We start from the raw sequence: 15,495 nt of genomic DNA on the forward strand, positions 1-15,495 counted from the left end.
ACTCTGTTTTCTGGAATTTAAAAGTTTCCATATAAGAAAGATTTTCTTAAAATAAATAAATAAATAATGTATTATTCTAAAATTTAGTAAATAAAATAAAATAAAATTTTTTGTAAATCCTACCACATTACTTTCCATGTATGATGAGCCCTCCCACACATGACTAAAGTAAAAAATTCATAATAATAAAAATAAAAATAAAATTAAGATTAATAACAATAAAAATAGAAAAATAAAATTTAAATTAAAAAATATGATAGAAGATATTGAAATTCTTTGTGTGAACAATAAAATATGAAATAAAATCAAAATGGGAAAATAAATATAAAAATAAAATAAAATGTTAGAAGAAATTGGTTTACCATCAAAATTTATGATTTGATATATAAAAATATTGGTTTCTTGCTCATAGTATATTATTCCCTAATTACCTATCTTCTTTTTCATTTTATGCATCTTTTTCTTTATTTTATTCATTCATGGTTGGAAGGTTTTGTGATTTTAATATTAGTAGGAAATCAACAAGGTTTTAATATCTTGAAAAAAAAATATTAAAATTCATTTATCCAATTAAACAAGTTTAATTGTCAAATTTAGAGTTTTGAGAGTGATTTTAAAAAGTATTTCTAACATTTTTAATACTTAAATGATAAAAAATTTCAAGTATTAGAAATATTAAAAGTGCTTCCTAAAATCACTATCAAACGAACTCTTATATATATATATATATATATATATTTAAAAAGAGAAAAATCAATGGTATAAAAATTAATCATTGAAATTCAATGTAAAATAAATCATTAAGTTTAAAGAAAAAACAAGGAAAATATATGCAAAGATATAGTTATTTTAACATAGAAAAACCCTTTAAACATAGTGATGACAACAACTTAAAGCTATTTGAATTTTATTACTTTGTATTCTCTTAAATCTCCTACGGAAACATAATTTATTCTTGCACTTCTCTAAGTTCAACCTTTCTTAGCCACAATCCTTTTTCTCAAGAGAAATGACCAATGTGTCTTGCATTAAAAATATTTAAATGTGTTGGTAACACAACAATTTGCTTTGTACAAATCAAAATAAGGTGTTCCTCTATCAGTTCAAGCTCACAAGCTACATAAAAAAACTTCTTCACTTCTCTAGTGTCAATATTTTATTCCATAGCAAACTTTATCAATCTCAATGATTAGGTAGATGCCACCAATTGATTCCTTTTTTAAGTAAGAGTTAAGTGGTATTTGTTTTTTAATTGAATAGAAAAAACTAAAATATTTGACTTTTTCTAATTAGTTAAAAGTAATGTATTAATCTCAACCAATATAACTAAATTGAACATATTGATAACTAGTTCACTTTAATTATGTTGATTGATATCAACAAATTACTTTTAACTAAATAGAAAAAGTCAAATATTTGATTTTTTTTTTCTACTTAATCAAAAAACAAACACCACCTTAGTAAAAAGAGTCCAAATGTCTTAAGGTTCGATTTCATATTATTCATGATACCTATGTATAGTATAATGGTATGTTATAGATTTATCTTATAGGTTAAATATTTGCATTTTGTAATCCTCTAAAAAAAAGCATAATAAATTAAACTAAAAAAAATTCTAACAAAAAGGGAAGATAATATTTCTTTTTCTTTTTTTTTTTGGTTTGTCATGATATTAAGGAGCAAAAAAAGAAATTTAGGGAAAAATGTTTTTGTAAAATGGATAATAATAAATTGTAGGGACTTATGAATGATCATTTATATTAATATAAATCTCTTTTAAAGTCTCCATAAAAGGAAAAGACTTATTAATGAAAACATATTCTATTTTTCTCTTAGTATTCTCATTTATTTTCTTCTCATTTCTTCTTCCCATTCTTTTATTTTATAACACATGAAAGGCTCTAATCACAAATATTACAAGAAGGTACGTTCTAATATAATTTTTTTTATATGTAATTATTATAATTATGCATTGTCTTACATTATTTGATTATCTAAATTTTAATTATTTATATTTTGAAACTATGTAAACTAAATGTTAAAGGTCATACAGCCAAAAGCTGTATGAAAAATATTATGGTTATATATAACCAAAAGCTATATAATTATTATTCTCGTTTATGACTAGAAATTATGAAAAATCAAAAGTTATATAAAAATATTATATTATTATACATAACTAGAAGCTATATATTATTATCATTACTCATAATCAGAAAGTATGAATATGAGAATATTAATGATGTCCATACTAAACATAGATTTTAGCCAAAAAAAAAAAAAAAAAGAGTTTATTGCTTGTTGGGTTCGAACTTATTCAATAACTATCCAAGACATGATCTAATTTTATTTTATTTTTCAATTATGCTACTTTAGTTAAGATTATTTGTTTATTTTTAATGGTATATGATTGTGCAACTCCTAATAAACCCAATTCATGTACAATGCAATTGAAATGGGTATGTATGCCGTGATAATCAATTAATGCAAATGAGATAATAAATTAAATAAGAAATATAAATAAATAAATTTATTAATGAATCTCAAACTGTTACACAATGTCATGTTTTCCAGGCTCTGTCCTAATAATTGTCATATCATGTTATGCTTTTAAAAGCTTTATCCTAACACTATTCACTAAAAAATTTATAAAACACATACTCTTTCTATCTATCTAATTATTTGATGTAATTAAGCATTCATATTGCTCCAAGTTTTTTTGTGTTCTTCCATCACAATATTCATGTCATTCACCTCTTCTTTAAGAACTCATATCCTTAATTAATGCATAGATGGAGGCTTAAACCCAAGTCCTAACTTTGAAATAGCATCAATTCTAGGAACCTAATAAGGATCATTCTACTGAATGAGAAACCTTTTGATTATATAAACCAACCAATTTTCCTATACAATTCCTTTATTTTTATTATTTATTTATTTATTTTTTGCTTCCACTTGGAATTTAAAGTATTTTGTTTAAGTTGTAAAGTGGTGAATTTATCCATGGGTCCCCTATGAACGGGCTCCCCACTCCCACTAACACTCCCAATCTCTAATGTCCCTATTATTTTATAAAAGACACTCTCAAGTTAAACCCATATTATCAATTTTCTTGGAATAATCCATTTCTGTTAGCCCAATGGTTCTCCTAATCATGTTTTGATAATAACAAACCATGATTAAGTTACTAATTAATTTGAATTATAAAGAATTTCAGGTGTTAATTAGGAAATTCATCAAAAAAACCTAATGGATGCAAGATCAATACTTTTACAGGACCTTAAATCATAGGAAACATATGTAAGATGAATGCATGGGTGCACTTAGGATTTACATATCATTTTATGCATATTTGAAAAACTCGGTTTATGCTTTAAAGTTACATTTCCATCAAAATCCTAGATCTATCAAATGAACCTTAGGCAAAATGTTTCAAAATTTGCATATAATTTTACTTAAAGACCTTGTCTAAGTGTTAGAAGCAAAGAGACCAGAAAAAGATAGGTGTTCGGGTCAAAAATGGTGAACCAATCAAGGCTCTGTCTAAATCGGTTCAACCGGCCAGGGTACTAATTGACCAGTTCCCTCTTCTTGATCAAGAAGTGTAAAAGACACACTCTCTCTTCTATTAGCCTTTCTTTCCCGGTCAAGGTCCGGTCGAGGATAACGGTCACCTACCAAGCATTAAATACTCAAACAGCTAGTGAATTGGTCGACCCCTAACTCAACCGGTTAAAGCTGCTTTTTGGTTTTATTGGCTCTCGATGTTAGAAACCTATAAATAGAGAGCTCCACTTCATTTATGAGCAAGAGAATACTTGCATTTATTTGTTTACCTACTTGTTCTTGCCTTAAAAGCTCTCATTTCTTTTCTTGGTGCATTATATCTTCATTTGCATATCCTTTAGTGCACATTTGTGATTCGTTCTAGCCTTGAGTTGTATTTGAATCTTTGTTAAGCTAGGTTGAGAGATTCAGACTTATTAATTGAGTGTTAAAGTCTTCAAGTAAGTTGAAACTTGAAGAGATTGTGTAAAAGCCTACTGGAGCTTGAATCCAAGTGTAAAGGTGATTAAAAGCTTAGTTGAAGTTTCAAGTTAGTGGAATCCTCACTCGGTTAGGAGCTTGAGAAGAGTAGACGTAGGAAAGAAAGTGTTGAACCACTATAAAATCTGAGTTTGATTTTTCTAACTCTATCTCTTTATATTTGCTTCTCTTATGCTTAAATTTGTTGTATTTAAAAAGAAAATTTTAAAACCCAATTCACCCCCCCTCTCTTGGTGTTTTTATCTTTTAAGATTAGCCTTTATTTTCTCAATTTCTTTTTTATTTTTGTTCCTTATAATTAGTTAATGCCTTTTTGGATTCTAATCTAACATTTTTATTGACTTTGTTATATGGTTTCATAACATGATAGGTTTTAGATAAGTGATGCTTAAGTCTATTTACCCTTCCCGTGCATCTTTAATTACAAAACTTACATCTTATATACTTCTCTATGAAAACTTCAATAACATATTTCCCACACAAAATCTTTTTGTGAAACTTTCACATGGGAAGAACTCTTAATAAAATAATAATAATAATAATAATAATAGAATTTATATATTAATTGACTTAAACAAAAATAGTAATATATGACTTGAAATCCTAAAGAAATAATTAATAATTAAAATTGAATTAATTAATTAATTTCATCTAATTTTACCATTTGTGATTTAAAATAAAATAAATATTTTCAAAATTAAAGAAAATAATTTTTTAAAAATATTTGTATATAATGAACAACTAAAAAATAGAAATAAAAAATAAAAAATAAAAAATAGAACATGAAGAAAAATGCAAACTATGGATATGGACAGGGTGAATTGAGGTGAAAACAATTCTATGCAAATATCAATCACTTAAAAATTGACTTGGAAGAGAGTTTAATACCTTCATAACTATTTTGAATAATAGTTTTCTATTCTCCAAAACATAAAAATAGAAAAACATGTTTGACAATCACAAAACTGTGTTTTAATTTTTGTTTTTAAAAATAGAAAATACTGTGTTTTTAGATAATATCTTTTAATTGTTTCCGTTTGTTTTTTAAGGATTGTTTTAAAAAATAATTATATAAACTTATAGAATGATTAAAAATAAAGCGGTAGATATAAAAATAATTTTTAAAACATATTTAAAAATATTAAAAATATGTTAAAAATATTTCACGTTTCCAAACAGATTTTTGTTTTATAAAACATTAGAGAATAGTTTTAAAAAAATGTTCTTAAGAATTGTTTTCGAAGATAGTTACCAAACAAGGCATAAGACATTTTACTACTACTACTACTACTACAAAAAAAAAACTTCATATTTATTTCTTTTTCATAATCCCCATGATATATTATCAATGTCCTAGCAAACAAATCACTATGGCAAATCACAATATATTGTCAAAGTTAACATTATGATTGGCAAGTTGACTATACGGAGTCCTTTAGTTACTAAGAAATAAACAAGAATATTAGATGAATAATTTGAAAATAAAACTGAACATTTAAGAAACTACTCATTAGGTATTTTGTTGATTCATGTAGGGGTAACAAAGTTTGATACAATTCTTCAGCATGATTTGAACACAACATATTATTTACAAGTTTAGATTAAGTATAATTCCGTTTGGGTTGAATATAATTAAGTTTAGATCAAATTCATGTCGACTTATACATTATTTGTGAGTTTGAATTAAGTATAATTCAATTTGGGTTGAATATAATTCAATTTAAGTTAAATTCATGTCGAATTGCATAACTTATTTAATGAATAAAAAGTTTTTAGGTTAACTTGCATAATACGAATTTGATCCGAATTAACCCTTTTAATAATTCTACTAATTAACCTAATCATACTTTAAATTATTTGACATTTTAAATTTATTTTTAAATAAATAAATCAATTTAGTCATAAATGTATTTGATTGAAACATTAATCATAAAGACTTATACAAGATATAACTCAATCTACTGACTAAATAAGAGGACCTGATTATAAATAAATTATATGACCTATTATTTGTGTAATAATTAGGTAACATTTAAATTTATATTTTTTATATAATTATTATTTAGGTCAAGTTTGGGTTGACTTATATAATATAATATCTAGACTTTGACATGACACAATTCATGATCCATCAATATGAATTTTCATGAAAAAACTCATTTTGTATATTTACATACCTTTTTTTAAACCTATTTTTTTTTTACTCTCCCTTTTTATTTTTTATTTTAATTTTTTAGTTTGAAGTAAAGTTATGTTTGATTCTTAACAAATTTAAGGAAAAATATGAGAAAAAGAAAAAAGAAGAAGAAGATAAATTCAAAGTCTAAATTATTTTAATGCTGATTTCAAATTCATTTCTCTATAATAAAATGAGAAAAGTTTTTTTCTTATTATTTTTTTTTTCTTAGTATTTATGGGAACAATCATAATTTTTATTTTTTTTCCCCATATTTTATTATGAAGGGGGTGCCTTTGATTTTTTTATTTTTTTTTTCACATTTATTAAATTATTATGTCACAATTTTCAAATAAATATTTTTCCATTATATTAGGGGTCTAAAACCCCAAAAAAAAATATAACAAATACAACTGGGCAAAGAAGGGGGAGGGTTTAGCTGTTTGATTCCTGAGAGAATGGGAAGCGAAGCCAAGAGCAATGGCGGCAATGGAGGTTTCAGGTCAAGAATGGAGTACTACCTCTACAGTGGGGACAAGAAGCACGTCCTTGCGGGCATTGCCATCTTCAGCATCGCCTTTGGGATTCCATGGTATCTAATGACCCGAGGTTCGTCATTTTCCTGCTTTGTGTAATTGCATAGAAACTCTCGGAACGTGAAAGAAAAAAGAAAAGAGTCTGCAATTTAGTCATCGGTTTTGCTTTATTTGATTAAAATTCCTCCGTTTAAGCCCAATCTGGATGATAATCCCGAAATGTGCTTGTTTGGTTGCTGAGAAAATTTTGTAGCATCGGAAGAAGTTTCAAATGTCAGTTATGGGGTTTGCTTTGTTTGATTGAAACTCCATTCTGTAACGCCTGATACAGCTACTTGGCTCTATTGTATGAAATCAAATTTTGTTTTCCTTTCTCTTCCCGGGCTTTCTTGGCCCAAAAAGAGGTTTGACTTGAAAAACCCTTAGTTTCGGCCAAATTATTTGTTGATACAAAAGTTAGTTTATTTAAAGAATATTGGAAATATGCTTGGTTATTCCAGTAGGGATTTGATCTTTTAATTTTGTGGAGTTCAGTTGTTGATGGTTTTTCTTGGGGTTATGCCCCTTGTACGCTTGTTATTTTTCTGTTTTAGCTTCTGAAAATGCATTTGGTGAGATTTGATGGTATATAACGATCAACTCAATGAGAGATGGTGCAAAGCTGTCTGGATAAGCTCAGGATGGCGTTTGGCAAGGGTAAAGAACGTGGGTTCTAGAACTGTGAGCATGTATTGAATCTAGGATGCTGGATTTGATCCTTGGTTAGGATAAATTGAGGAAGGCAAGAGGAAAAAGTGCAAGCAGGTATCAACAAAAGGACTTAGATATACCCTGTGAAAAACAGTGGGTTTGCATTGTGATGTATGCCATGCTGGGATTGGTGGATTTCTAGATAAAAGTGGCTTTACCTTCTTGAGACTTGTTCAGAATGGCTTTGGCCTTTGCTGTTGAAGCTGAGCTTAGAACCCTTCTGCAACTTTTACACAATGCAGAGAAGTTTGTGTATGGAGAGGAATACTTCTGTCATTTCTTGGATGACAAACGTGTTGGCAATTCCTTGGTGGTTTGTGTATCTTTCCAGAGAGATTTGGTACATTTCTAGGTAGTTATATTGTGGGGATTGTTAAAGAGAGCAATTAGGAAGCTGACTTCCTAGAAAAGAGGGGTGCTTTGACTGGGGAAACTTCCGTGGGGAGATTGTGAATTTTCACTGTTAAAGAGAGCAACGGTAAGCTGACTTCCTAGCAAAGAAGGGTGCTTTGACTCCAAACTTTTTTGGAGAGTTATTTTCCTCGATTTTGGCTTTTTGTCCAGTTTTTTTTTTTTTTTTTTTTTCTGTGTAGCTATTTGGTTACTTATTTATTTTCATTTCTTTCCTTGAATCTTGAAAGATAATTCATTCTTCAAATTTGGTTATACTTTTTCTATTCCTAATTATATTCTTGTTTTTTTTTGTTTTGCTTTGTTTTTTTTTTTTTTAAATAAAAAGGTTAACGAAGCCCAGTCCTTCTGTTCACTTCACAAAAGAGAAGCACCGTGAAAACATACCTTAGTTTTATCATATTGTTTGTAGTCAAGGATTATGAAGTGACATACTTGGCTTTTTTTTTTTTCTCTTTTTTTGATTGGAAACAATTTCACTGACTGTAAATACAAAGAAGGACAAACAATCTTTCCAAGATGTACAATTAATGATCAAAAAGTTGAAACATATATTGCACACACCTGGCTTATGTAATTACTTTTGCTTGGAAATCAGTTTGCCTGTGATAAATCCAAGATGATGTAATTAATTTTTTCATTGATTTGAAGTTGAATGTCTGAAGAGATTTTCTGCTCAAATTTGTTTTAGTTTTTTCTTGCCATTAGTTTTGAACAACTCGCCCTACATAATACTTGTTAGTTTATTATGTCATTTTCAAAAGGCAATTTCCCCAACATGTTTAATAAATTTGATTATGCCATTTGTTTGGGTATGGTAGGCATTAGAGATCATAAAAAGATTCATTCAAAATGATTTGTGGTTGTAATAGAGGTGCACTTATATCTGAGGAACATTGCTCTACTGGTTTGATAAAATTTTTATGGAATAACATTGGCCTGAAGCCCTTGGATTGTGAGAGGCTTTCTAAGTGATTTTGAAGGAGTTTCCATTGGAAGGACCCTTGATGAACAAGGGTCTTGTTCGTGCATTTTGATGAATAAGGATTTTCAGTTCAATCACCAGTTTGGTTTTAAAACATTGCATTTTGGTGATAAATTTGAACAAAATTATGACCAAAGTTTCATCATGTCGCATTGGAAAATGCAATATTAGTGGCAAATAAAGCAATACATGAGAAAACACAAAAGGCATATGATCATGTGGATAGGGCTAGTTCACATATCAGAAATAAATAGGTGTTGTAAAAGATGGAGGACTTGGATTAGGGAATGTTTATCTTCTGATAGTTTTGCAGTTTTAGGAAATCGAAGTGCCAAAGTTTGGGTTAAAGCAACTAAATAGGTTAATACAAGGCAATCCACTTTCCCCTTTTCTTTTATCATTGCTGTTGATTTTTTGGACACTTCTGCCAAGAGTTGAAGAGTGGCATTTTGGAAGACTTTATGTTAGGAATAAGTAGAATTAGTGTGTTGCACTCATAGTTTGTAGATGATACCATTTTTTTTTTTCAAGCGCTGGTACAAAAGATTTGAAAATACTAAAATCATTTATCAGTTCTTTGGCATATATCGGGTCTGAAGATAAATCTAGATAACTGCGCACTATCAAGAATCAAAACTAGCCATGATCAAATAATAAGTTTAGCTACCTTGCTAGAATGTAAGGGCTCTCATTAGCCCTTGTCATATTTAGGTCTCCCACTAGAGGGAATCTAAAGGATACTCTTTTTTGGACTTGGTGATAGATAGGATTTCTTGGACATTATATGGTTGAAAAAAAGTCTTCTTGTCCTTAGGTAGTAAAATAACCCTTGTGTAGTCTTATTTGTCCCACATTACTAGTTATTTATTTTTTTTGTTTTCAAGATTCCAATCTGTGTCTTCTAAGATCAAGAAATTGTGAAGGGATTTTCTTTTGTCAAGAATGAGGAGGGTAAAAGAGACCTCCTTATTAGTTGAGACTAAGTGTGCAATCCTAAAGAGGAGGAGGAACCTGGGTTAGTAAGATCTCTTTGAGAGTTAAGCTCTCTTCGGGTAGTGACTGTAGAAGTTTCCCAAAGAAAGTAATGCTTCATGACATAAGGTTGTGTCGAGTATCTACAAGTTACACTCTAATGGTTGGGGTGCCAACATTACAATCAGGTAGTCACACTGTTGCCATTGGAAGACTATTTCACTGGTTTTCTTATATTTTTCTACTCATACTCATTTTCAGTGGGGAATGGTGCTAAGTTCATTTTTAGAAAGACTTGTGGTATAAAGATTGAACATTTTGTTCTCGATTTTCAAACCTTTTCAAAGTAATGAAAGCTAGAATTTCCCTATTGCTCTATTCTCAGTTTCTCTTCTTCTTCGTATTTCTGGAACTCTAATTTTTGTCCTTTAACTTATTGATTCAAAAATTGAGAATCTTGAAATTTTCATGTCTTCTGTTATTTTTGTGTGCATGTCACTATCCTTCCCAAATACGAAAATTTGGTCATTGATGTTCTCATATATTTACCGTAAAATCTTTCTTCTCATGTCTATCTATACCATTGACTTTGACCTCTTCTTTTTGAGCTAATTTGATTGGAAGATCTGAAGTTCCATCTCAGATTAAGGTCCTTGCATAGGTGGGGTAATAAGAAGATCAATACCGATGATTTGCTACAAGTGAGAAGGCATTACAAAGCCCTTAATCTAGACTGGTACTGTGTTTCAGGGTGCAGAGTTGATCGATAGTCATTTTTTACCATCTCCAATAACTTTGGGGTTTTGGTCATTAAGAGTAGTTGGGTTATATTAGGTTCCCTTTAGAAATGTGACTAATGTGATGACTATTTCTTTTAGGGTGTCCGGGAGTGTTGCTTGTCTCATATTCATCTGGATAGTTTGGCAGGAGAAAAATACAAGGATTTTTTTAAGACAAATGGAGGACCTTGAAGACTGTTTGAGACTTGATTTACTTTTATTCCTCTTTCTAGGCCTCTACTACCGTAGCTTTTGAGGTTACCCCTACAAGTGTTTTACAACTTGATTAGTACTTGTCATGCAGTCAAAGAGGTTGCATAGAGAGTTGCTTCCAATTTGGATTCTGCCTCCAATGGGTTCATTTAAATTAAATTTTGATGAATGCACTTTAGGTAACCTAGCTCAATTGGCAATTGCAAGTGTGATTAGAGACCATAGTCATAGAGTGTTGGCAGCTTTCCCAAAACCAGATGATGAGAGGGCTTCAACACCGAGGCAGAGATTTTGGCTTCTTTTTAGAGAGTTTACTATATGCCAAGGTTTTTTATCTCTCTAACTTACGGGTGGAACAAGATTATGCTAATTGTAATATCTTGGTTGTCTAAATCGGAAAGAGGTCCTTGGAAATATGCTGGGTGGCTTCACCAAATTCTAGATGCTGCGAGCAACTTGGGTTGTGCTCTCTCTTCGTCTCCTCACTTTGCTAATCATGCTGCAGGTCATTTGGCAAAACTAGGGACCAAGTTTCTTTTCTTAGGGATCTTTTACCCCCTTAAGAAGAGTAGAGTTTCTCTAACTTGTACTACATGTTCATGTTATATTTTCGAGATGTATGTTTGTCTTATTATTTTCAACAAGTTAATTCTCCCTATTCTTTTGATCAGCTTTTGTACATTTTGGAAGAATTTCCTATCCCTTTTTTGTACTTAAAATTCATACTAGTAGTTAGTTTTTTCCTTGTATATATACAATTCATTGGTTAATTTGCCTTCTGCCAAAATAATGCATTATATTTCTCTCCCTGTTTGCATATGACCAATGTGAGTAGATTGGATGCATGTACGAATGGCAAGGGTGCCATAGTTTCTCATTTAGGAGCAGTTACCTTTAGTTTGAGTCTCGAGATGCCAATTTGATTTTAGAGAATTTTTCTATAGCAATCACCAACGTTGATAGTATTTCTTTCCTAACCCTTTTTTACTAGAGATGACCGGCCCACTGGCTTTACCAAATGGCTGACAGTGTGTGTAAAGGGTGAGGTAAAGGGGGTCGTTATTCCAAAATCAAGACTCATTTATTTTTAGTCTCCTTTCTTCCCTACTGCATATAAATTATTTTACTTTCTGATCCACCTTTTTCCTCTTCTCATAACTTCAATATCTTTTTGGAAACATCCATCATCATCAGTTTTTTCTTTAAATTTCAAATTTTTTTTTTTTTTTTTTCAAGGAAGAGCCCCATGAATTTGTCATAACTTTCAGTAGAAGGCACAACATCCTTCTCTTTGAGAACTAGGTACTATGTTTGGATAACACCATGGCAGTATACATTCACACAATAGTTTCATTTCAGATTATTCTGTATATCCGTTCTCTTGTAGCTGTATGATGTTCCCACATACAATCGATGCCTTTCTTTCTTCTCTTTCTCCATCATTTTTTAGATAAGAGAAGAAAGAAACTCCAGATGCAAAACCTAAAATATATAAAAGAAAGGCCCACATGCAAATCACCGAGTCTCTGAACCATTTCAAACTCATTCAAATCTGGTCATCCTCTGACAAAGTATGGTTCAGATGAGAAAAGAAATGCATTCCAATTCTTGTTTACTGGGGGGGAAACAATAAGAAATTGTTTTTTTTTGTTTATTTATTTTTCAGTTTTTGGATTGACTGGTTCTCAAATATAAATAGTAAGGCCTGTAAGATGTGATACAGTTCTAGTGTTGTAGAACACTAACAGCTCTATTTTGAGTGTTTTACTCCATATGATTGTGTGCTTCTGCATTTTACTTACAACTGGTAGTTTGCCTATCTGGTAGTTTTCATATACAGAATTGTGCGACTTTTAGTTCCTACCTGAATCTAATAAAATGGTTTTCTCCTTGTGAAGGAACAAAGCAAGATTCTCATCAAGATTACATGGACAGAGCTGAAAAAGCAAGGAGGGCAAGGCTTTCTACAAGTTCATCATCCGATAAAAATGATATTTGAAAGCTTGCCATGAGGGGCATAATTTCTTCAAGAGACGATTGTGATGGTTAGAAGATATATTGGCCCGTCTCTTTTTAAGAACTTGCACAACAGACTCGCTTCTCATGATCCACAAATAAATTTATACAAGCACATTTGCAGATAAGCTTCTGTTTCTTGTGTTGTTTTTTGAGTTGTATTACTGAAATGTTTTCTGCGAGGTACTCAAAATTGGTTTGGGAAGTAGAAATTGCTTGAAATTTTCCTATATGGGAATTTGATTTGACAAGTTGGCAGATCATTTTTTAGCATGGCTGATATTATTATTAATCAGATGATCCAAATTATTGGTGGTGATTTTTTCTCATTTTTGGGGCTTTATTGCTGGGCATTTTGCTTTTGTGATGCCTATGGGGCAGTTATGACACTTGCAGGACATAATGAGCCTGTTGACAGAGAAAGGCCTCTGGCTGCTGGCACAAGATCTATTCCATGTTTGGAAGGTAGAGGAAAACAAAAACAAAAAAAAAAAGGACACTCAGCACAGAAAAAAAGTCATTCTAGGGTTCTTGGTCTGAAATGAAATTTCTGTTGCCATTTAGGAAAGGGTAACAAGACTCAAACCCTAATTTGGTGTTTTTCATGCACATTATCAACCCATGTGCACTTCAATTAGATTCACCTAACATATAAAGGACACATGTTTTGCCAAGTTTTAGAACAGTGCTTTAGGCTATGTTTGGTTCTCAGAAAATTTGTGGGAAAAGGCGAGAGAAAAAAAATATAGAAGAAAACTATAAGGAAAGAAGAAGTGAAGGAATTATGCAACTTCAAACTCATTTATTTTATTGTTTTATAAATAATTTGAAATTGCACAAGTTTTTAAATAATTTTAATTATCTTTACTTTTTTAAATAATTTTCATAGTAAAATCAAATATGAGAAATCATTTTTAATAGCAATTTTTTTTCTTTTCTTAATACTTTCTGGGAACCAAACATATAAGAAAGAAACAACACGTACCAGCTGAATGTTAATGAAATCTTCTGTGTCATCAATGTATTCCTTCAGCTGAAACGACATGAAGAAACTAACTAATAAATTTTCTCCACCCCACCTGAAGTATATTAAAAGACAAGGGTCTACAAATGTAAAGAAAGATGCAGGATACCGAAGTTAGCTTGTTGAGGGTGCTATCAATGACAACAAAATATGCTTCCAACAACATCTCCAACTCTTCTATACTCTCTGTTGCACTCTCTGAACTCTTCATACTTTCATGCCGGCTTCTTCTTGTGACGCTTAAGCTTTTTTCAAGCCTCCGTGTCTCAGGAGGTGAAGAAACAGGAGAAACTGGAGCAGAAACAGAGAGTGCACCATCAATTGATCTGTATCCCATCAAAGACTGCTCACCATAGAATGATGATTCCATCCGCCTTTTCTTCTCGGTGAGATACATTTCAGCCATGTCTCCATCATCATCCATTAATTGCTCTATCTCATCCCTAACCTATACCTATAAAATCCAGAAGAACATGAAATGTGGAGATGTATTACCTTTTGAACTCTTCGAGTCAAAGCAACAAGTCTGCTTTTCAATCGACGTGCACGTTCCAAGTTTAAGGTACTGATCTTTGATGTAAGTTCATCCAGCAGAGGATATGCTTCAATTTCTAATTCAGCTGCCTGATTGATTAGGATAATTGCCTAGATCAGATGACTTACAAGGTTTGGTAGTTCAACTTTGCTAAGATAATCTAAGTTTTGACAAGTGGGAGTGTGGATCCGCATTTTTCACGTACGTCACCACTCAATCGGCGAGACTTGCCTTTTATGGTGAAAATTTATTTTTGGAAAAGTCGGAGTTGCTAATTATTTTATTTTATTTTAAAGGGAAAAATAAAACAACAAATAAAACCTTAAAGAAGTGACTTCATAATTTGGAAAAATGTGTCTTTTAAAGACCTGATTCTAGGTCTGGGGATTAGTTTACATATTGGGAAGGTACTTTAAAGATGTAACACCTCTTTAAGTCCTAAAGAGGTCTCTACTGGCTAAGTCGAAGGAAAAAATGGTAATTAATCAATTGATTGAAGGTACCTAGGTAAACTAAGGTGATTTTGAAACTAGTATGCAAAAAAAAAAAAAAAAAAAAAAAAAATCAAATCACAATCGCAAAGGAAGGTTAGGATGTGTACTTGGACTGCTTCTCAAGTGCTATTATAAGACATTAAAGTTAGCACAGAAAAATAGCACATGACATGTATTTTATCAAAGCAAATCAAACAAACTTCTAGGCACCCAAAGATGGAATCAAACATAGATGACTCACAACAAACATGCATGTTCATAGAATTCCGGAAAATAGGCGATAAAGAGCGTACCTGGATAGCATGTATAATTTATAAGATTCTTTCAAAAATGCTAGAGTGGTTAGGACAAATATAAATTATACAACATCTTCATTATGTCTAATATACAGTACCAGAGCCAAAATCGAGCCAAGATAAGTCAAATGGCTCTAAAAATAAATAACAAATTCAAGCAAAGTACAAGATCATCAACATATAATTAGAAAAGGAAACATCACAAAAAAATATCTTGGAGTGGAATTTAATTACAAAAAATTTTAGGAAACAACTCCTACA

At 30.8% G+C, this 15,495-nt stretch overlaps 2 protein-coding genes across 3 annotated transcripts; one reads left to right on the forward strand and one right to left on the reverse strand.

The window, feature by feature from the left end:
• The first annotated feature begins 6,466 nt into the window (after positions 1–6,466).
• Positions 6,467–13,204, forward strand: LOC100262209 (uncharacterized). The gene is made up of 2 exons (XM_002263709.5): positions 6,467–6,832; positions 12,768–13,204. The coding sequence occupies exons 1-2, from the start codon at positions 6,682–6,684 to the stop codon at positions 12,866–12,868; spliced, it is 252 nt and encodes an 83-aa protein (XP_002263745.1). The 5' UTR covers positions 6,467–6,681; the 3' UTR covers positions 12,869–13,204.
• A 549-nt stretch (positions 13,205–13,753) lies between these two features.
• LOC100255361 (magnesium transporter MRS2-1) lies at positions 13,754–14,619 on the reverse strand. Of its 2 annotated transcripts, none has more exons than XM_019222119.2 (3): positions 14,405–14,619; positions 14,019–14,357; positions 13,754–13,918 (listed from the first exon to the last, which is right to left on the reverse strand). In XM_019222119.2, the coding sequence occupies exons 2-3, from the start codon at positions 14,331–14,333 to the stop codon at positions 13,769–13,771; spliced, it is 465 nt and encodes a 154-aa protein (XP_019077664.2). In that variant the 5' UTR covers positions 14,334–14,357; positions 14,405–14,619; the 3' UTR covers positions 13,754–13,768. The 2 variants fall into 2 exon arrangements, 1 of the variants encoding a protein (XP_019077664.2); XR_009466601.1 differs by having other exon boundaries at positions 13,852–13,937; positions 14,405–14,616.
• Between the last annotated feature and the right edge of the window lie 876 nt (positions 14,620–15,495).

Source organism: Vitis vinifera, chromosome 9 (assembly GCF_030704535.1).
Source record: "Vitis vinifera cultivar Pinot Noir 40024 chromosome 9, ASM3070453v1".
Lineage (NCBI taxonomy): Eukaryota > Viridiplantae > Streptophyta > Magnoliopsida > Vitales > Vitaceae > Vitis > Vitis vinifera.

What these genes read in the sequence shown, in the direction of transcription:
- LOC100262209 (XM_002263709.5), top strand. Translation starts at nt 6,682, where the DNA reads ATGGGAAGCGAAGCCAAGAGCAATGGCGGCAATGGAGGTTTCAGGTCA. An exon ending in ATGGTATCTAATGACCCGAG is followed by an intron (nt 6,833 to 12,767) that starts GTTCGTCATTTT and finishes CTCCTTGTGAAG; the next exon opens with GAACAAAGCAAGATTCTCAT.
- LOC100255361 (XM_019222119.2), bottom strand. Translation starts at nt 14,333, where the DNA reads ATGGATGATGATGGAGACATGGCTGAAATGTATCTCACCGAGAAGAAA. An exon ending in CCCTCAACAAGCTAACTTCG is followed by an intron (nt 13,919 to 14,018) that starts GTATCCTGCATC and finishes ATGTCGTTTCAG; the next exon opens with CTGAAGGAATACATTGATGA.